General features: G+C 33.0%; 1 protein-coding gene across 3 annotated transcripts; it reads right to left on the reverse strand.

Annotated features, from left to right (window-relative positions):
• Positions 1-23,786, reverse strand: LOC131953399 (uncharacterized). Of its 3 annotated transcripts, none has more exons than XM_059316564.1 (22): positions 23,765-23,786; positions 23,332-23,431; positions 19,156-19,336; positions 18,703-18,842; positions 18,370-18,408; positions 15,365-15,472; positions 15,195-15,269; positions 14,413-14,511; positions 13,560-13,673; positions 12,339-12,447; positions 10,383-10,477; positions 10,231-10,281; positions 9,490-9,603; positions 9,167-9,307; positions 8,649-8,765; positions 8,226-8,399; positions 7,579-7,715; positions 6,441-6,504; positions 4,263-4,468; positions 3,556-3,742; positions 2,940-3,035; positions 1-2,769 (listed from the first exon to the last, which is right to left on the reverse strand). In XM_059316564.1, exons 3-22 carry the CDS (start codon positions 19,319-19,321, stop codon positions 2,623-2,625), a joined length of 2,379 nt encoding a protein of 792 aa, XP_059172547.1. In that variant the 5' UTR covers positions 19,322-19,336; positions 23,332-23,431; positions 23,765-23,786; the 3' UTR covers positions 1-2,622. The 3 variants fall into 3 exon arrangements, with proteins under 3 accessions (XP_059172547.1, XP_059172546.1, XP_059172548.1); XM_059316563.1 differs by lacking the exon at positions 23,765-23,786 and adding an exon at positions 23,719-23,761; XM_059316565.1 differs by lacking the exons at positions 18,370-18,408; positions 23,765-23,786 and adding an exon at positions 23,719-23,759.
• Positions 23,787-23,822: the final 36 nt, after the last annotated feature.

Below are 23,822 nucleotides of genomic sequence, written 5' to 3' on the forward strand. Positions count from 1 at the left end.
TTTTCCTATAGGCCTATTTATTATTTATTGACAAAAAAAACAAAACTTTATTAAAAATACAAATGAACATTTATTTTGCACATAGGTCTACACGCTAATAAATCTAGAATACTGTGCATTATGGAACACAAGGCATTCACATAAAAAGTAAATATTTTATATTTTTTTAATAAATATAATTTTTTCAATGATCCGTTTTTAATATATTAAGTTAATCTTGTTAAAATGGAAAAAAAAATGGATGCACAATGAAACATTGATTGTCCGTGTTGCTTTATAAATAACTATCAACTTCCTTTTAGACTTCAAATGCATTCATTCACAGTTTTTTTTTCAGCAGTTAGTGTAGAACATATTTTGCTAAATTTTCATATAATAAATATAATTTTTCTAGGTTTGGTTTAATTTTGCAGTAATTCTTGCCTGACATTAAAAATAAGATGTTATTTTATACCAAGAGATGTACAGATAAATGGAAGTAGGTGTTCATGATTATCAAAAGAAAAATTAGGAAACGCATCAACATTATAATGTAATTTATTTTAAAATAAATAAATAGAATCTAAATTGTTGAAATCTAAACTATAAATTAAGAGCCCCTTAATAATTATAAGTTTTTATATTTAAATTTAGCCCAGTAATATTTAACATTCATACAAGAGAGAAATATCAATGTGACAATTCTTACGAGAGAGAAATATCAATGTGACAAAAACTGAAAATGTTTTTTTTACATCTAAAAAAAGAACATCCAGCTACACAATGACTGAGACGTTTACTGTAGCAATCAATATTACAAGAAATCAATAATCTTTGAATATAAAAACAAAACTTAATGTACGCAAAAATATATATTTGATTTAAATCCAGTAAGAATTGATGATTGTCTATTAACAAAATTGTCCTAAACTAAAAGTATTCAATTGAATACTACATTAAAAAATAATCAAAACTGACCTAATTTTGATCATTAGTACCTTGGTGTAGATATATTTTCATAAATTATCAAGTAAAAATGCCATAGAATTTTGAATTCTAGATTTGTTTTAATTGTATTTCAAGACAAAAGAAAATAATATTTTAAAAATATATGCATATAAAATATCTAATTCAATCAAGTGCATGTTTTATGTGTGCTCATGTTGAACAATGGACGGAAAAAACAATTTCAGTAGGAATAGAGTACATTTTCTTTTATCACAGTTTTGGGGTGTAAAATTTGTAAATCAAACAAAAATGTTAAAATAAGTTCTAAAATGTGAGCGACCATTCAAAAACAATTATTATCTTCATTTTAATAGGGTATACAGCAGTAACTTTACAGTAAAACTGAAAATTTATTAAAACAGTAAATTTTAAAATTCAATAAATAGTTACTTTATAAATAAATAAATATATATTTATTAAATATATATGTATATACATTTATAAATGTATATATGTATATATAAATATATAGTTTTTGTTCAGCAGTATTAATTTTTTTTTCATACAGAGTTTAAGTACTAAACATTTGATAAAACTAAACTACATATATTTAATCATTAGTGAAAAACATTATTTGTATTGATATATATATTTTTTAAGTTGGTAATAGTTGCAAAATAAAACCAATTCTTTTTTTAAAATCTAGTTACAGAAACATAATTTAATAAAAACGTACAAATAAAAACAGCAGTTTTTAAAAATGTTTTTACAATCAGGATTTTAGAAATAATTTTGTGTAAAAATTACAATGCAAGTTTTATTTTAAAAACTTTCACTATTCTTCAATAAGTTTTCAAGAGATTTAAATAAAATGTAACTTGAAAAATCTTTTTGCCTTCTGATTATGAAAGCTGTTATCTTTTAAAACAAAATAATGCTTAAACATATCACAGCTTTTTTCTACAAGAATAAATAGGAACATGTGTAATATATAAACAAATTGCTATTTTGAAAAATCCAAGATACAATAAGCCTACCTCTGAAATGCCAATTTAAAACATGGTCAAAACAAATATTTAAAAATTACATAATTCTATTTTAAGAATTTATAAAAAAAAATTTTTTTTACAGAAGTCTTGCGAAATAAAAAAACATAGTTTCTATATTAGCTTTGAAAACTAATTATATGATAAAAATTTGTTTATCTATCTTGGAGTTTAAAAAATCTATGTATAATCATATATGAACAACAATGTTAAGACTAGTTAAAAGCATGTCAATCTTAAAACATCAAATGTTTGGCGATTAAAAAAGTTAAATCCATCCTAACTTACATCTGGTGTTAATAATTTTGTGGTATGAAAAAATATAATTTTTTATTGAAAGACTTAAGAAGCAGTTTTCTGGAAATGAAATCCAAAAATAAATTCTGTGAATCCATTAAATAACAACTGGCCTATTATTAAATGATTATCTACATTGGTATAGGTATATTTTAAAAAGGAATTTTAAAGATTTTTTAAGGTGGTTTTTTTTAAATTGAGAATATTCTAAATTGGTCATGCAGATTTTTTTTTTGGTTTTACTAAAAGTTGTAGTCTCCCACAGGCTTGATAAAATCAACCTATATAACATGTATATAGGATTCTATTTAAGCTGAAAGTAAATCATGTTTTAAGTTAATTTTGGCAGAATTTATCTGGTTGGAAATCCTGGTTTCTTTTGAACATTTTGTTTGGCTTGTCCCAGAGCAATTTGCCGAGCATTGCCTCCAAACTCCAGGGTGTTACAAGACTCGGGATAGTTGCTTATGTCTGGACTGATATTTACAAACAAGCACGCCTGAAATAGCATGTTTCATTGATAGAACAATTAAAAGCTAATCTTATCTCAGTCAGATTTGGTTTGTTTAAGCAATTCTACGTTCAGTTTGAAAACAACTTTAAAAATGCTAACATAAAGGATTTATTATAATAGGAATAATTATTTAAGAAAAATATGAACAAGCTTACTTTAGCATCACCACCCAAACATGGCTTTAGTATTTGAGTGAGTTTAGAATTTCTGTAAGGTATGTGAAGCTGACTTTCCCTTAGAGCTGAAAATACCTGGAGAAAATAATTTAAAAATTAAGCTGAGGAATCATCCATAAATGATGTCACATTTTTAACAATGTTTAACTTTTCTCTACCCTGTTATCACAAAATGTCAGACATCATACTTCAGTCACATTGCACTTTTTCATAAGTGTATACTGATCAATTTTTGATATGTTTATCAATTTTTATTTCAATTTAAAAAATACACATAAAAAAGTGAAATTAACTTCTAAAATTCAATTTTAAAAATAGCATTTTATAAAAATGCCAAACTGTGACAGCATAAAATTTCTGATTGGCATCAAAGAGAGGCAGATGGGCCATTATTTTAAATATATGAGTGCTCTGTTACATCTTGTGCTGAGATGTATAGCTACATACTGAAATCAAGAATATATATTTTATTTATATCACCACAAGTTCAATTGACTAATCTTGGTGAGCTCTAAACCCAACAAATCAAGTTTTAATACTGATTTTAAAAAAAATTTAAATAAGAGTTCTTTTAGGTTTGATACTAGAAGCTTACCTGGCCAAGTGCTGAAAGAGATTTATTTATGGCTGCAGCTTCTACCAATCTCTGGCCAGCAGCCTCTGTTTTGCTGATTCTCTCAGACCCTGCAAGGTCACAAAGGGTCAAGACACCATGTGAAGTGGCCCCAGTGACCTTGTCCTGACCATCTACAGTTATCATCAGGACCAAATGTGAACGGGAACTGGTTGATACAAAAACATTTGAAACTGTAAATACTTTGTTGTAGAGCAGAGGAATATACAAAAGCAACAAAGTCTAAACATTAGACAAAGAATCTAGAGAGCCATAAAAATTACATATTTTTTTGGTGAGGTGTTGCCATAAATGACAAAGGTTATTTTAAAAAGATTATAACTAGATGGTCCACACTATGCATATTGATCAATTTTTATTCCAATTTACAAAAAAGTCTTTACACAAATGAGAACAGCTAAATTTTTGTTTCAAAACGAGTATCTGAAAAGCGTTTCATCACTCTTTCTGAACTTGTTTCCCTCTTGCTGAAATCCAACCCCCCCCCCTTCCTGAGTAAATTGTCATTTTTGTCAAATACACCCACAATTTTAAAATAGGACTGTCCATTGATATTTTATCAAAGCCCCTTAATACCAATTATAATTGCTTAATTAGGGTTTAAAAAAGTATTTTAATTAATGCAAAATATCACAGCTATAAATAGAAAAGATTATGTAGTCAGTGACCTGGTAGAGTTCATCTTGGTGGACGCTGTTTTTCTGTTGCTGTCCCCCAGCTTCATGATACTTTTAACGTCGTCCACTTCCTCGACCAGCATCTCAGTGATGTTAGGGATCTTGACTGTGTTGCCTATGATGCTCAGCTCCAGGGTCCTGGCGTCTTCACTCAGCAGGTCCTGGACTGTCTCGTTGTAGATCTCCACCATTGATACCTGCGCAAGATGGCACATTCAAACATGATATAAACATGGGTGGTTGAACAATACTGGTACAACCACTGAATACAACAGCAAATACAACATTAAAACATCAAGATCAGTAGCGTACGCAGGGGGGGGAGCAGGGGGAGCAGCCGCTCCCCCTCTGGCCATTTTCGGCAAAGTGGCGCCTTTTTGGAAACTTTTTAAATTCAAAGTTTTAAACAATGATATTTGTTAAAAAATATTTTTGGTCGGCACATCTATGTAAATCACAAGATTTCTTTTCATGCAGCAATATTTTGCATTATTGTTCTAGTCTAGTAGTGTCTACGTTTACAACACGTATTAATCGCTGCATCAGTTTGCCATTCTAAAAATAACCATTACGATGAATTGCAATTTTTAAAATACCTCTACGATAGTACCAATTGGCAAGAGGGGTGTTTAAGGCAACTGTATAATGTATTTGCTTACGAATAATTGAATTAGAAAATGTTATACATAAAACTTCACACATAATTACTTTATATATACAGTTTGAATCGTGTTTGAATACAGAAACAGTTTGGGCGATAGTGATTACGATTACAAATTATATGAAACAGTTACAACCCCCCCCCCCCCCCTCCCCATGTAAAAAAATATTGTCATAATACCACTGCTACTTATTTAAATCTATTTCTGTAATATATATCTGTGTAATATATATTTGTGTAATATATATGTATGTTTAGAACAGTTATCTAAAAACTGACGCTATGTTCACTCTGAGTTGGTTATCTCCCCCCCCCCCCCCCCCCCCACACACACACCTCACCACCACAATTGTGTAGAGCGACATTAATGTCACACCTAGGTATACACTGGGTTGGATAATTGACCTAAAGTGAACGGACAGTGGTGAATGAAGTTGAACCCTCCCCCCTCCCCAACCCACCCCGAACTGATCTGTTAAGTACATGTAGAGAACGCGTAATGATGTACCATAGTACCATGCCGCCAGAAAATTAGCTTTTTAAACGTAAAACTCTGTGAATATTGTTTTTGAAATTACCAGTAAAAAGGTGTGTGATCAATACAGTGATCTAACCCATACCTATCACTATGTTAAAAAAAATGATCTTTAAAGAACACAAAGAAGCAGTAGTTAATCAAAATGTATGTACTGAACTGAAAGACCGATATTTAGTTATATGTAGGCTGTTATTCCGAATGTTTTTCTAGTTGTCGAAAAGAGTGCTTTTATACCAACTCTGATTTTAAAAACTTTCATTATGCTGTAATTTTTTAGCATTTATGATGACGATATATTTAATTCTGATTATAGGCAAAAACATTTTGTAAACACGAATAGTCTTAAATAATTTCATTATATTCTAAAGTAATTATTTATTTGTTTTGACATTTATAATTAAATATGTAGATATATACATATTTATATTAAGAGAGTGTTTATTTCCCCTATTTCCCTTGTCTTAAATAATTCCCCAGGAATTATTATGTAAGAAATTTTGTTTACAAGAATTACAAAACAGATTGTGTTACGTTACGTTCATTGTTTTTGGTTGTAGTGTATATATATATATATATATATATATATATATATATATATATATATATATATATATATATATATATTGTTTAGATTGATACAATTTTTGTTTTGTCGGCCAACATTGTGTGTTTTTTCTTATTTCTTCAGAGTGCTACTTTCAATTTATTTTACATCACAGCGAATTAATGACATACAGTATATATATATATATATATATATATATATATATATATATATATATATATATATATATATATATATATATATATAACGTATATAGAACGTGTTAAATATTCGGCGCCTTTTTTTCTTATTTCGCTCCCCCTACAACGAAAACCTGGATACGCCTCTGATCAAGATATACTGGTAGCTAAATAAAACCAATTAAAACCCAAATGAACAGATCCAGCCTCTAACTAAAGGCCTTACCTTTAAAGAGTATGACTTTGTTTCCGATCTCTGTTGACAAACTTTCAGCAATTCTTGGATAGCTCTGTTAAAATTTTTTACAAATCATCATTAGCTTGAGTTGTTGAGTTGTATTGAAAGTTACATGTCCATATTTTTTAAAAGCTTCTACAACCATCTTAAATGTGTATTGTCTTTAAAGAAAACAGTGTTTATGACTAGTTAATTGTCTCTAATAAAAACAGTGTTTATGATTAGTTAATTGTCTCTAATAAAAACAGTGTTTATGATTAGTTAATTGTCTCTAATAAAAACAGTGTTTATGATTAGTTAATTGACTCTAATAAAAACAGTGTTTATGATTAGTTAATTGTCTCTAATAAAAACAGTGTTTATGATTAGTTAATTGTCTCTAATAAAAACAGTATTTATGATTAGTTAATTGTCTCTAATAAAAACAGTGTTTATGACTAGTTAATAACGTGATCACCAAACATCATTATTTTTGTTCTAACACTAGGTTTTCTATTAGGGGTCAGAGTTTGACAATCTGGGCCTTACACACATCTACAGCCAAGAGCCAATAACCATCAGTTGTTGACATACAAAGAAAGGTAGGTTATTGTTTTAGGGAATTTTAAGTAGTGCTAAACAGTAGGGTAGCTTTTAGTCACATGACATGCTATTTACCAGAAGTTTTCAGTACAGTCAAAGAATACTATTCAAAGCTTATGAAATGTTAATTTAAAAATACATTAAATTGTTATAAAGATAAAAATAATAATTGCTGTGATATTTTACTTTTTTTGTGTCCATAAATATTTTTGTAGAATTATCAACATCACCAATAAATTAAATCATCAAACTAGGATAACCAAGGATATAAAAAAATCAAACCTTTGTTTATAGTAGAATTACCTATGCTATAAAAATCCAACCTTATGTATATTCTAGGGTAACCAATGATATAAAGAATCTAACCTTATGTAAATACTAGGGTAACCAATGATATAAAGAATCCAATAGTATACTTATGCTAAGGTAACCAATGATTATGAAGAATCCAACTGTATGTATATGCTAAGGTAACCAATGATATAAAGAAGCCCACCTTATGTAACTGCTAGGGTAACCAAGCCACTAGTATAAAGAATCCCACCTTATGTTTATGCCAGGATTATTGTCCACGCCCATCATGGTGAATGTTTTTCCTGATCCAGTTTGTCCGTAGGCCAGCAGACACACATTGTAACCATCCACACAGGATGTAATGATTGGTTGGGTGTCTGCAAATATCTGGTGGATCACAGGAAGTAAGTTGATCACTTGATTTCAGATTGTTTTTGGTGTTGTTTATAAGTGAGTTAAAAGTTAAGACCAGTGGTCATGAGTTTGTTCAGAATAACATTACTGATTACTGGCTGAAGGTTTTGAGTTCAAATCCCAGTTTTAAGCTGACATGTGGATCAAGTCTATAGGATGTTTTGACCATATAGTTTTAGTGAGAACCTTATGATAGTCTAGGGAAAAAAATACAAGGCCACAAAACCACTCTATAGGCCACAGATGTTTTCTACATTTAACCCTCAAGTTTTGAAAGAGAGTTGTCTTAAAACTATGCTGTAATCATGCTTGTAAATGGGTCCTCATTAACACAGAGTAGCTTCTGAACTAGGGATGGCATAGTTGAATGATAGAGCGTATCTGACTCACGTTAGTGCTGATCACATTATCCCTTCTTATGCCAAGTTCAAAGAAACAGGTGAACTCTAGTCCACCTGCCGCATGAACCACAAGTTAACTGACCTGTTCCTGTGTTGCATCTGTCCTGTACACCTTATCAAAGCTGAAGGTTCTCTTGCTGCCGTCTTGGTTGGTCAGCTGTATGTCCTGGTCTGATGGGAAGCTGAGGCAAAGCTTGGCTCTATCATCTCGTCGTGGACGACAAAACACACGGATGTTGCCCCTCAATTCTTGCAACTACGGAACAAATTTTTTTCTTGAGTAAAGTCAGCGTTTTAACTGATTTAGAAATCAATTTTAGGGTGAGGTTTGTGTCTGATTGTAATGATTTCACACATTTCAAGTAAAAGAATATTGATAAGAGTTGTAGTAGAATTTCTATTATTAAATTTTTACTTCATAATTATATATAGAAATCATACAAGTATTATAAGAATGATGCAAATAGTATATGTTTTTATCAGAACACCACTTGACCAAACATACCTGATTGTAAAGAAGACGGCGCTGCAAAGCTTCTTTCTGATATAAGGCTCGCACCTCCTCTAGCTCTTGTTTGGAACCAACATCAGATTTCTTGAGATCCGCAGCTGCTCTAATAGCCTGACAGTGGTGGAAGTATGGTGGATAGACTTGAATGATTTTCTTTTATTAAACTGTTACTGAATACAACCCTACGTGGTACAGCACTGAATACAACCCAATGTTGTAGAGCACTGAATACAACCCAATGTTGTAGAGCACTGAATACAACCCAATGTTGTAGAGTACTGAATACAACCCAATGTTGTAGAGCACTGAATACAACCCAATGTTGTAGAGCACTGAATACAACCCAATGTTGTAGAGCACTGAATGTAATGTTGTAGAGCACTGAATACAACCCAATGTTGTAGAGCACTGAATACAACCCAATGTTGTAGAGCACTGAACACAACCAACTGTTGTAGAGCACTGAATGCTATGTTGAACAGCACAAAGCATGAGATAAGAGAATAAGTTACCTCACTAATGACAGCGTTGACAGATCCGATGTTCCTTAGGACATCCATCTTGAGGTGGACATGAGATTTGTGAAGGTTTTTAACCTGGAGATTCAGTTCTTCCAGATCTCTCTCTGTGGCACCAACTGGAGCCACTGTCACCTTGAGAAAAGTTCAAATGTTTATCAATCTTTGTACTTTAACACTCAAATACAGTTAGGTAAACTTTAAAAATAAACCATTACTTTTTACAGCAAAATATTAAAATCTGCAAAGAAAAATGTGTATAAAATTACAATAAAATTACACATAACTTTGGCACTGTTATACAAAAATAACCTTACAGGAGTTTTGGGCCTTGCTGTTTTTGGTCTTGATTGCTGCATGGCTTCCATCTGTCTTTGAGCTGAAGTGGCATCAGCACTGATCTTGCTGTATTTCTCCTCTAACTCTGACAGCTGGCAAACATAAATCAATAATTACTTTTCAAAATCACTTTCTTATGTGAAGTTGCAGATCAAGTGCACCTCACGGTTGTAGATAGGGGAATACCCTTGATGTGTGGTAGGTACAAGGGAAATCAAATGGTGAACCAAAACAAAGCTTGTTACAGAAAACCAAACAGAGAACATTTAGAAAGTTATGTCCTGGAAGAGGAAAGATCTTAATTACAAAGAGAAATGATGCAGAGTGGTGAAAGCCAAGAGAACGCTGCACAAGGTTGAGCAAACAGGACAGGGGATTCTGGAGATCTTTAGTTCCCAGCAGGGGTGACAGGCAGTGAATCAATGAAAATCACTTTACACAATCCAAGAAAGTATAAAATTATCACCAAGTGTCAAAGGACTGCATGGAAAGTTGAGTTACTTTTTAAAAAAAAGTTTTTGGAAATAAAACCTCACTAAAATCAGTCACAGTATACTTTGTTTTTAAAACAAACGAAATTACCTGACAAAACTTAGAAATGTAACTAGTGGAAGAAACATCTGCCTTATTTGTAAACTTTTATTCAAGCTGATGTCACCACCAGATACCCCATTTAACATAACTGTATTAAATTAAATTTGTAGAGCTAATACACTTACCTGTCTTTCTGCTTCCTCTCTAGCTCTTTTTTCTGACGCTAGTTCCATTTCCTAAAATAATTTTTTTAAATTTAGATAATAAAACAATATGGAACTAGATCAAGAAGCTTATCATTTTTTACACAATTCAATCTAGAAGTGATAAACCTTACTAGTTTTTTTAGTTTTTGTGTCAGTTCTTCAATCTTCTTATCTTTATTTTCATCAGCTCTTGCATCCTTAGATGTGCGCTGTGGCAGTAACCAATCTAAAAGAAAATGTTCACATTTTGTTTTATGATAAAGATAACTTATATTAACTCAAGACATTTTTTAAAATAAATTATGATGTAAATAGATTATCTCATGAATAAGTATTTCTGAATTTCTTGTGTAAAATATATTTTATTCTATTTTTATGCTAAAATAATAGAAATAATATTTACCCAATAGCTTGGAAAGTTTTAAACAAAAGATATAATTATTAACTTACAAATTACAAGTTGCTTTAAATTCATTAAACACAAATTCATTATTTTGTGTCATGAGGAACAGCACACTCCTCACTATCCAAGAATCGTATAGTATTTTTTTAAATGTAAGAAAATGTGATATTTTAATAAACAAAATTATAGTTATACATGCAACACATGAACTGTAAAACCACACCTAAATTTTTAAACCTGTGAAGTGATAGTTTAATTAAAAATATAAGCGTTATTTAAATCTGTGATTTTTTAGTTCACTTCTGCTTCTGGCTGTTAGGCCTATTGTATGTTATTGCCAATACAATAATAATTTGATGGCTGACTTTGGCTCAAGTTTATGACTTCCCAATACTTAAGCTCAGTAATAACAGAGATATTAATTTGACAATATAGAGTAACATACTTTTAAAATCAAATTTAAATCATGCAACAACAATTTTGAAAATGTAAATGAATCTAAAAACTGGCATAAATTTTTAAAATATGCATGCAGGACATAAAACCATTCAGCAGCCAACTTTGGGTTCCTAGTTTGTTTTCATTTTGCTAACATATTAAGCAGGAACAGAAGCATATCACACAAAGTTTATTTTAATAAAAGCAGGGGTTTGGTAAGTCCAGTGGTTGATGAACTAGTCTACTTGCTTAAGGTCATATATCAAAACTCTAAATCCAATTATCAAGCGTACTTACTGTATGCTAAATTATTGCATTAGCAATATTAACTATACAAATATTTATATTTTCTTATCGACTTAATGTACTTATTTTTGTAATTAATGGGATTAGTATGTTTTAAAAAATGGGAATGTTAGTCACATCTATGAGAAAATCAGGCATGGGGAAAATTAATTGACCCAAGCATAACTCAAACAAAAAACAAATAGGTTAAATTCTCCCAGAAACAAATTATAAACATTTTTCTGGGTAGTTTACAACTAAGCTGAAAAAATGAACACAATTTTAATCTAGCAAACTGACACAGAGCAATTACATTGAGAACTTAGCAGTGATTTTTTTTTATATTCTACCTCCTTCTGAAAAAATACACAAAAACATTTCTGATGAATATTATACATTTAAAATTGTTGAAACAGACACTTTTTAATTGTGAAAAAAATGACACAACTTGTTGTTACTTAATCTTACTGGTTCTCATCCAGTATTAATTAGGAAAGGGGGTTCACCTAGAGTAGTTGCCATTGGGTATGCAAGACTGAATATTTATTTAGTCCAGCATCCCATGGCACTATAACTGGTTGAGCACCACATTTATTTATTTGAATATTTAAAAAGCTGGTTTAACTTTAAGAAAAAATAAGCAACTTTAGAGCAGATTTAAAGCTAATTTTGTTTTTACAAATGTAATTAACTTATTAACAAAGCTAACTAGAGTAACACATAGTTTTCTTCAGTTCTAACACTTGATTTATAAACTACACAGATAAATATAAAAAGCAAGACTAATGCAAGAACTAACTGTAAGAAACAAAGCATGTTTTTATATTGAGTTTCAACAATTAAAAAACGTCTTCTGAATTTCATTCTCTTGCTGATACCAGCTAATACCAGCATCCACATTGTAAACTAATAACAGCATCCACTTCTATTAAATGTCCTAATACAATGAAATCCCACTTACTATCGCCTTCCAAAAGCAAGTAAGTTCCAATACACTCATCTGGACTATAATTGCAGGCACGCAGCAGAGCTAGTATATCTGCTCTATCTTTCCAGTCGGGTAATGCTTCCTGAAATTGTTTTAGAAATATACTTTAGTATAAAAAATAGTGTTATTGTTATAATTAAACAAAAGGGAAATAACTGCAAATATTTGAGGAGCTAAATATATTTCCATTCTCAACAAACATGGATGAACTTATTACTAAATGTGTTATAAACTATATGAACCTTTTTCTGAACAAACAAACAAAAATTAATTATTTAGTTTACAGCTTCAGTTAATTAAGTAAATTAAGTGTTTTTACTTTCTCGTATATACGAAGTATAGAGAAAGTATTGTAATCGTGCAAAAAAAAAAAATCGAGATTTTTACAGATCTCGACGTTTTACACCTCACTGATACGGAAAAACATAATTTCGCAATCTTGTCCGTATGTCTGTGTGTGTGTGTGTCTGTGTGTCCGTGTGTAAACACGATAACTTGAGTACCGTTACAGCTAGGTTGATGAAATTTCATATATAAGTATTATATCAAAATCGTAGATCCGTATCAACTTTTGAGCGATTTCCGATAACCGGGAGTGGTACTTTTCCTACTTTGAATTTTTCAAAAGCCTATAACTTGAGTACTATTTCAGATAGATAAATGAAATTTCACATGTAAGTAAAAGATCTAATTCTCTACCTTCTGTTAAATTTTGAGTAATTTCCGTTGACTGGAAGTAGTAATTTACGCTACTTCCGATTTCTCAAAAAACTAATGTAAATTTTAAAAGTACTAATAATATTGCGCACTATTATGCACTTTTTTATTGGGCGTTCACTTGGTGTGCAATTAATTTGTCTACGAGATTTTATTCTATTTTTAAAACTTTAAGTATTTAAAATGGATTAAAAATCATGTCTATAGCCCGAGTTCCCATCCCCTGTTATTTTATATAAGAATATTCGAGAAAGTTTAGGGGAGATCACTCCCGGTTTATTTTAAACAAACTTTTTAAATTTATTAACTTTTTTCATTACTATGTCATAAATGTCAATTAAACAATTTGCATTTTACAACAAGAAAATGAAATTGATATGAATTAGTTTGTGTACAGCTGTAACAGCAGCAGGGGGCTATTTTCAAACTTAATAATTTTAAGTCCATAAAAAGTGGGAAAAGATATTTGAAACAAACCTCTATATGATCAACCATCTGTTTTACTAGGTCGTGATGCAACTCCCAACCTATAGGCAGTCTCAGCCACTTGCCAGTTTCTTTATCAAAGAAAAAATGAATGTATTGACGTTGCTGAAAAAAGATAAGTCAAATTAAAAATTAATGAAGTATTTTAAACTCTTTAACTACAAATGAAGGGTGGGTTTCATCATACATTTTGAATAAAAAGCAACATACTGTAACAACTATAAATATGTTAGAAATTTTTTGTGAAGGATACATTTGCTTTTCTTGATCTTATACATAACTAATTCTCTGAGAAAAATTGAACTGATTGAATTTTTTCATATGTTCTCTGATGAGCTAATTAAACTTTGTTTCTCTAAATGTTTTTAGACTAATTGATAGGACCAGCAGTGGTAGAAACAGAATACTGGCGAGTTTGTAAAAACAAAATACTACGTTCATCAGTGAGTCCCTGTTTACAAATATGACATCGTGCCTGGTCAACAGAGGTTTCAATACCTACCCCACAGGGAAATGTATGAATAAACATGAACATAGTAATTTTTAAAATAGTTTTTAACTTGTTTACTTGCTTTATTTATTGTAAATCATACAATAAATGACGAAGCTCAGCTAAAGTATTTAGAAAAGTGACATAAAGAAGTACAGCCAGCTTAAGCTTTTACCTGTAATAAGTTACTCTGTTCCTTAGATAATTAATACATAATTTTGTTTCTTCCACTAAGTCTCAGCAAGAACAAAAAAACCATGAAATATTTACACTTATCATATATTTTAATAAATGTTATACACATTAAAAATCTACCTTAAAATAACAAAAGAATTACAAAAAAATATTCCTTACCTCCATTAAATATGTTTGTATTTTTCCTCTCTTTGGATGTTTGAGACTGCCTAACCTATCATCATCATCGTTGTGATTTTGTTCACGGTGAGATGATTGCTGGAAGAATAGTTTGTCTTACATTCAGTTCAAGCATGGATTAAAAATTTTACTTTTAAAGTAAAATAAACAGGACTATTTTCAACTCGAAATTGTTAGTGTTTCAGCAAATTGAAATTTTGAAAAATAAATTAATTTTCCATAGAAACGGCACCCAAATATAGGAATTTGTTTTCTTAATTTAAATCAGGATGATCACCATTGTTTCTGGCAATAAATTAAATGAATTTTCAGGTTTTTACAGGCACAAATTATAAATTTTAATGAAATATTACTGTTTTAAAAATTGAAGTGCTAATGCTTTTTTTTATTTTAATTCATAAAATCTTTTGAGTGAAATTTTCCTCAAATGTAAAATTAGATTTCATAAAAATGTCCATCTCTAAGCAATGTTTTATTTAATAACTGAGCAATTATTTAAAACGATTTTTTTAATGGAAAGATTCATGTATTTTGTATGACATAATAAATAAATCATCAATAAAAAATGAAAAAATTAATATTAGCAAAATTAAAGGTTTTATTGTGGCTAAGATTTGTAAAAAGAAACTTTAAATTAATTATGAAATTGTTCAAGTAAATCTATGAGAAAATAGACTGCAAACCGTTAGAATTCTCACTAAAAATAATTACATATATTTATGCTATTAGAAACTAGGTATGAAAGTAGACGTGGTGTTTACTGTATTTGGAGCAATGTCATCCATTGGCCTTAAGGTTCCTTCTTGATACCACTTTTCTGGAAAATGTTGCCAATCCTAATAAGTAGACAAAACCAACAATAAATGTGACAACTCCATTCTCAACTGACTGGCAAAGTAAAGAAGTATAAATGATATGAAAGCAAACCAACATGCGAGTGCCAATCATCAAGGTAGTACCGCTTGCCTCCCCTGTTGGCACAGACATATTCTCTTCCAGTAGAGTGATGTGTAAACACTTCAAAAGTCACATCATCATCCTGTGGACAAGAATGTACACAATTTAATGGAATTGGAAGGAAGTTAACAGATGTTCTTCATGTAAAAATATACAATTTTATATTTAATCTCATTGTTTCAAATAAGGTTAAAACTTAAAATAATTCATTATAATTACAAACATGCTAAGCAATTTTTTAAAATATTTAGAACCAAAGTAGATCTACAGAAAACCATTATGCCAACTTAAGTTAAACAACTAAAAAATCTATTAACATTACATAATACAAAATTGCTTTGCTGTAGTTATGATCTTATTTTTAAAAAAATTGGTTTGACTTTAATAAATAGTTATAGAAATATGAAAGTAATGTGCTCTAAAGTAAAGAAATGTGGTGAAACGAATAATATAATTTTGCAACTACATTTGAATAGATATGATGCAAAACACTTAAGCCAATGGTGAATGTAATAGCCAAGATTTTTAAATACATTCAAGTAATTTAAATATGCTATCACTTGTGTTAACTGAAAACAGTCATAGTGAAACAGTCATTTTTATTTAAAAAATTCAGCAATCTATATTTAATTATAACATTTCATTATAAAAGAATGTAACAGAATTTAAATTTTATCAAAAAATATTAAAATAGGTAAACAAGTAAATACAGTTGTGACACACTTAATCATCATCTTTGTCCAATTAATATGATCAGTTGATGGCAATTTAATTTTGGTTGTTGGAGGTGGGTGGGAATGGAGCTATGATCAGCTGTAGCTGTGGTGGGTGGGGTACAGTGGTTTGGAGAGGGGAGTTGTTTAAATGATCATCTTTGTTATGTTTCTATGATCAGCTGTGGGTGTGGAGTAAAGGGCGGGGGGGGGGGGGACAGGATGGTGTTAAATGATCATCTTTGTTATGTTTCTATGATCAGCTGTGGGTGTGGAGTGGGGGGGGGGGGACAGGATGGTGTTTAAATGTTCATCTTTGTTAGGTTTCTATGATTAGTTGTTGGAAAGTTGCAATTATAGACCAGCTGTGGTTGTGGTGGTTGGGTGTTTATGTCTAAGTGTATGAGCTATGTGTTAAAATCAGTTGTGATGGGTGGCAATATTTGACCATATGGCCAGCACTTTTGTTGTGGTGAGGGGTGTGGTGCTTCAATAATCTGTGACAGTGTGACCAGCACTTTGATGTTATGCATGTTGTGAAGGGAGTGAACAAATGATGACACACTGTAACTTACAGCTCCTCCCATTAACAACTGAACATGTATAAAAACAGAAGGTGGTTAAATAGTCTGATTTATAGAGAGATTTCAACAGAGAATAACCAAATCAAATACACAGTGAAACAAAGACATGGTTTTATGTAGCTTTACTGCATTACTTTCTAACTTTCTAGAAGGTGTGAGCGAAAACATTGATTGATAGATTTCTTCTAATGCTGCTAGCTAAGGAAGCTGGATTGGCTATATTCAACCAGTACTGTGATTGAAAATCAATAATTATAATCAATACAATTCTCCTGACTGATGCAAATATCAGATTGATTTACTGTCGATTGTGAACTTTTAACAGTGTGAAATTATCCACATTTTAAACTAGATGGATTATGGGCCATAATTAGGCAATTTTAAAAGCATCAATGAGTTAGTACTAAAAGATTTTTGTGTAGATATAAATCCTATTTCAAGATGCCATATCATCCTGTCATCCCTTGCAGGGGCCAAGTCTTAGGGCTACAAAACACACGAATCTATACTTTCAAGTACCCCCCCCCCCCCCAATGTCTGAAAGAAACCCTGATTGTCACCAGTTAAATCCTTCAACTAATTCTTGAACCAAAGTGCTCATTCTATGATGGCAATAGGCTTTAGGCAATTTTGTAAAAGGCTTGATTGACACTATTCATCATAGGTGTTGTACAGTAAGGTGGAGTGTGTGGTCTGCCACAGTAGCCACGCTTATGGATATATGTATTAATGTACACACACACACACGCATATATATATATATATATATATATATATATATATATACACTGCAGTGCGTGTGAGCATATCATATCCACACATAGTGTGCGAAGAAAATGTGCACCTACATCAACAACATCTTTAACTTGTTTGAGGTCATAGAAATATGGTGAAAGTGTACTTTTGTACTTGGCTTTATTTACTGTAAAAGTTATTATAAAGATTATTTCCAATTTGCTGTGTAAGTAAATTGATGACACCAATGGAAGCAATATGTTAATTGATTACACGCTACACATCTGAGAAAATACAGACATGAAACAAGCCATCAAACAATAGGAGATGGGTTTAGAAGGCAGCAAGCAGACATTTTGAATTAAGTTGTTTTAATTTGATGCACAGGAAAACCACACAGAAAAGAAGAGAGGTTATACTACCTGTAGACCTGCAGCTATGCCTCTGGCATCTGCACTGGACAAAGAAAAAGCTGCCAGGACATTTCTTTAATAGTAAGGTCAAATGGGATGGTTTAATGTGATCAAAGGCGTATTAGGCAACATCAACAGCAGCAGAAACTATGTGTGTTTTATTTGTCTATACAAAAAGAAGAAGTAACCACACAAACACCAGTCTGAACCTAACACAACTGACTATGCCACATGGGGAACAAATGATAAAAATCACTGAACACAGCTGGTAACATTAATGGGCTAGCAACTATTGCTGTACAAATAAGTTGTCAAAACTAATCAAACATGAACAGCAAATACAAAACAATATGCATCAACAGAAGGAATCTCCCAACATATAATAACACTGGTATGTTTCCACCAATCTACAACATTGGAAGATGATTAAATTTTTAAAAACTTTCACTTAAGCTCAAGAAAAAATTTAACACAACAGCCAGGAAATGAAACAAATAAATTCAGAACCTAATCTAACATGTTTACACATTATACCTTTGTATGGGCTTTAACATTCACAAGTGATTTTTCATCCTTTTTTAGATAGTGTTACAAAGATAGAGAAAAATTGGTTAAATGTATCACACGATAATATGATAGAGGACTAGCAATTTCATGACTAAGATCTACATAGATCTATTGATTTAAGGAATAATACAATATATAAGCCTAGATATTCTGATTTATGAATAATAAGATATATATAGATTTTTCTGTTTTTATCAAGAATAACAAGATGCATAGATCTTATAGATAACAATAGATCTAACTCTACCAATAGATTTGTGTAGCTTAGTTTACCAGAGGGCGAAGGATGTAGTAGCTTACCTGTAGATCAGTTCTGCGTCTCTGTCCATCTCGCGATGTTGCAGCTCCTGACTGACCATGCTGCAATGAACTGTTGGGACTATTTTCATGACGCGCATACCTATTTCTGGAAGTTCCTGAGGCATCATTAGCCCGAGATCCTGCAAATGTTGAGTCAGTTATCACTTAAAAAACCTGAGCTATGACCCAGCAGGTAACTGTAAGTTTTTAAAAAAAAGTGTAGGCCTTAATTATAATGTAGGCCTTAATCATAATGTAGGCCTTAATTATAATGTAGGCCTTAATTATAATCTAGGCATTCATTATAATCTAGGCCTTAATTATATTCTAGGCCATAATTATAATCTAGGCCTTAATTATAATGTAGGCCTTAATTATGATCTAGGCCCTAATTATAACCTAGGCCCTACAGCAGGGCTGAGAAACTCTCAACCTGCGCACTAGTCAACTGACCCTGTGGAGTTCGGGAACTCATGTTGCCTGACCCCCCAGGGGCCTGGACCTGGACTTCCTGGAAGTGCCCGCTCCTGCTGGTGGTGGCTTGTGCTCTCCTCGCTGTGCCGGGGTTCTCTGTGGGTCGTGGTGTTGAAGATTCAGACTTGGAAGCACCACTGCCCATTATACAGGGGCCATCCTGAAAACAGAAAACATTGGCAGACCATGAAGTGATGATGACTTATGGTTCAAAATAAAACCTAACAAAACCATTGTTATAAATAGATCTAAAAAGACAAATGTACAAATGTCAAATAGTGAAAGGACAAGACAAAATTAATGTAATGGGGAGAACATTCTTTAAAAGACTATTTGACTATTTGACTCAAGACATATTGACCAAATATTTTAACTGAGTGGGTGAAGCAGCAGCAGATTGAACAGTTGGGAGTGAGTAGAGTTGAGACTCCCACAAGTTAAAAACCAAGAAAGAATAAAATACCATGACAGGGGAGACAAGATGACAAAGGGCAAAGCGGAGTCAGATTATCTTTTGATGTGCTCTTAATATACTATTTAATATAAGCCTATTAATTATTACACTCAGAGTTTCTTCCAGGCATCTCTTATGGATATAAGAAATTTTTTACCGCCCCCCCCCCCCGAACGAAATGAAATTTATATAATTTATATAGAAAATATATACTTTTAACAGTGTCCACCCCCGAAGAAAGTTTACCGCCCCCCCCCCCCCCGAAGATTTCAAGTGCCCCCCGGAGAAAAAAGTCTGGAAGAAACACTGATTACGCTATATATAGGCAGCAGAGTTTCTTTCAGGCATATGGAATTTATATAGTAAACATACACTTTTACTAGTTTCCGCCGCCCCCCCCCCCCCGAAAAATGTTGACCGCCCCCCCCCCCTTCTCTTCCATTATTAGATGACCTACTAACCCGTTGATCTACTGGGGGCACATTTTATCATCGTATAAAAAAAATGTTGAACTTAAGGTTATTTAACCTAAAGCTAAATAAATGTAGAATTGTAGATCTATAGGCCTACTATTCTATACCCTTGGTAATAATAAGTAATAAGTAACGATTTTAACGATTTAAATAATTTTCCAGGTTCAAAAGGCTCACTTCCGTATATCGCAATTTCCGGTGCGTTTACGTCACTAACCATGGAAACTTTGACTGACGTACGTATAAATAGAAATGTAATTGATTACTCGGCTATTCATCCACAAACGTATTTAAATGTGTCTTGTGAAGCGATGTCCACTGTGGCGAACTGTTTCCTGTTTAATCTGTTGGTGATTGTTGGGTAGGACGACAAGAATAGACTTATGACACTCAGGCACAATCAGTGCATTGGGTCATTACATGTACTCATAGTGCTGTTGCCATAGCACTGGGTACTCATTACGTTTTCAAATTATGACCATTTGATTTACTTTCCATTAAAAGAAAAATAAAATAAAGTAACTCCGGTTTTTAGCACCGTAAAATTTAGTTAGATCAACTGGCAATGACTTTCTCGAACCAACCCTAAGTGTAGCTCAACAATCATCACTAGCTGTGGCTCCCAAAGTAAAGAGCTAAAGAACTAACCCGACATGCGGCTAATTAAACTCCATAAAATTTAGCTCCTACACCGGTTATCAATAAGAGGCTCTTTGTACAAATAAGGCTTTTAAAGTGTATAAATACGGCTCTTTAAAGGTATAAATACGGCTCTGTAACGTGTCTAAATACGGCTCTTTAAGTTGTCTAAATACGGCTCTGTAAAGTGTCTAAATACGGCTCTTTAAGGTGTCTAAATACGGCTCTCTAAAGTGTCTAAATACGGCTCTTTAAGGTGTCTAAATACGGCTCTTTAAAGTGTACAACTACGGCTCTTTACAGTGTATAAATACGGCTCTTTAAGGTGTATAAATACGGCTCTTTAAGGTGTATAAATACGGATCTTTATGTGAAAAAATACAATCCTTCTGAAATGAACTTGTTACCGAGAATACAGTGTAGATCAAACAGTTAAAGCTTTAGCGTTTTTTTTTTCACCTAAGGTCAGTAAATAGGGTTTATTACGTCACTGAGAGCATCCAGGTACTACATAGAGCCTACCATAGGGACCATCCGATCACAATACGTGCTTTAAGGTTATAATCGACACAACAGATCCCATTAGCCCCACCACATCCTACTTGAGTTTCTTAAACATTGACTCTATGATAATCGATTATAACCATTACATTGTTTACATTGTACTTAAGTGCACTATTTACACTACGATTATGTACTATATTAAGGACCCGTATTTACAATTACTCAGAGTACACGACTGCAGTACCATCGCGAACCATATTTACAATACCTCAACGCACATATTAGCAATAATTATACGCAATATTCGTATCTTATTATTGCTCACAGTATTTTTTTCCATACTATTATTACGTACTATATTTACCATACAATATAGCGAACGCAGAGGTAAAACTCAAACCTGCTAAACCGAAAAGTCCCGAGCAGTGTTTCTTCCAGACTTTTTTCTCCGGGGGGGGGGGGGGGGGGGGGGGGGGGGACGGGGGACTTGAAATTGAAATTTTCGGGCGGCGGGGGGGGGGGGGGCGATAGACTTTCTTCGGGGGGGGGGGGGGCGGACACTGTTAAAAGTATATATATTTTCTATATAAATTATATAAATTTCATTTCGTTCGGGGGGGGGGGGGGGGGGGGGGGGGGGGCGGTAAAAAAAAATTCGGAAGAGATGCCTGGAAGAAACTCTGGTCCCGAGTTCGAACCCCTGGGGCAGATAAGGTTTGATAGTTAGGGACAGCAACCCATTTAGGGGAGAAAACTCCTAAATCAAACAGATGCTAACACGACATCACTGGGCGTATGACCCTCCAGTAAAGGTCACCGGCCAGGGCACTATAGTCCCTAGATGAATTTCAACGGCCACGTGTTCGTGACCAAGGTGAGCCACCTAGATGGGGCGTCCGGCTGTGGTCAGGTATGGAGATATTTAGCCGGTGCCCCAATGACCCCAATAAGGTTAAGGGATTACTTATTATTTATTTTTATAGCGCACCATAAAGAGCACCATATTTACACCACTGGACACTGGGACACAGTGAAAGTGAGTTTTATTTCTTCTTTCAACACATTTCTGAGGTTACGCTCCAACAATAACTAATGACGTCACCAGCTGATTTATATTTACTGTCCAATCATCCAGCGTCCAATTTTCAGGGGAAATTACCTCAGTTAAAACAAGACAGTTGTATGAGTTACCCTGTTGAGTCGACCAGTAATCGGCTACCCTTTGAACCTGACTATACCCTGGGTGTGGAATGGATTTAAATGATTTAGTTAGTGTGAGGTGAGGTGAGCTGGTGATATCAAAGCTGTTACAGTGAGCCGGAAGTCACACCTCACAAAGTTGGGCGGACAACATCAGAAGTAAAAAACGTTCTTTGAAAAATGGGGTATTTGATAAACCTAGACTAGGCTAATTAGATGCTCGCTATCATTGCTAATTTAAAAAAAAAACACTTACCCAAACCCTAACCAACCAATACTTTATTTTCTTGTAAGCTTCAAGTAGAAATACAATATAGTTTACTGTGTTTTTCCTATCAACTTTTTATAAGTATCAAAGGGGTCATCCGTAAATGACGTCACGCTTTTTTGACGATTTTTTACCTCCCCCCCCCCTCCCCTCCGTCACATGTCGTCACAAAAAGCCAGACCCCCCCCCCCTAAAATGACGTCACACCTCAGCCTACAACCCCCCCCCCCCCCCCCCCCCCCTCAAAATTGCTGTTGAATTTTACTTAAACATCGATATTTTTCCAACATCTTGTCAGAAACTATGTCAACACAGAATATTTTAATCAATTCCTATTACAATTTATTAAAACCGTTTTCTAAAACGCGAAATAACGGCTAAAACTCGTTTTCTAACATTGCTTTTTTATAATACAAAAGTGTGACGTCACACCATCTAACCCCCCCCCCCCCCCTCCCCCTCATCACACACCGTCACAAAATTACGGAACCCCCTCCCCCCCTACGAGTGTGACGTCATTTATGGACGACCCCAAAGGTGGAAAGAAATGAAACGACATAAGGGATGAAAAAATTGTTTTTTTTTTAAAAGTAGACACCAGAAACATTTAAACTGACCTGTATGATGGAACCCTTTGGGTAAGTCCTACAGCGATGTACACCCCACTAGAACAAAGGTGGTTTGTTATTCCTCTTTGATTGCTGGCATGGCACTACACTGAAAGAAAAGTTCTCATATAAGTAAGCCAAACCCAACACACCACTAACAGAAACTTTCTCACCTAAGTAAGACAAGCCCAACACACCACTAAAAGAAACTTTTCTCACCTAAGTTTTTAAGATAAGCCCAACACAACACTAACAGGAATGTTCTCACCTAAGTTCGACAAGTCGACACACCACTAAAAGAAAATGTTCTCACCTAAGTTAGTAAGACAAGCCCAACAGAAACTTTCTCACCTAAGTAAGACAAGCCCAACACACAACTAACATAAACTTTCTCACCTAAGTAAGCTAAGCCCAACACCAGCACTAAAAGAAATGTTCTCACCTAAGTAAGACAAATCAACACAGCACTAACACAAATTTTCTCACCTAAATCAGACAAG

This window comes from Physella acuta, unplaced genomic scaffold, assembly GCF_028476545.2.
Source record: "Physella acuta isolate Inbredline_101_S28 unplaced genomic scaffold, ASM2847654v3 ptg000919l, whole genome shotgun sequence".
In the NCBI taxonomy this organism is placed as follows: Eukaryota; Metazoa; Mollusca; class Gastropoda; family Physidae; genus Physella; species Physella acuta.

Coding starts and splice junctions, on each gene's coding strand:
- LOC131953399 (XM_059316564.1), bottom strand. CDS start 19,321: ATGGGCAGTGGTGCTTCCAAGTCTGAATCTTCAACACCACGACCCACA. Junction 12,448..13,559: donor AGATGGTTGATCATATAGAG/GTTTGTTTCAAA, acceptor AAACAATTTCAG/GAAGCATTACCCGACTGGAA. Junction 9,604..10,230: donor GAGAGGAAGCAGAAAGACAG/GTAAGTGTATTA, acceptor TATGTTTGCCAG/CTGTCAGAGTTAGAGGAGAA.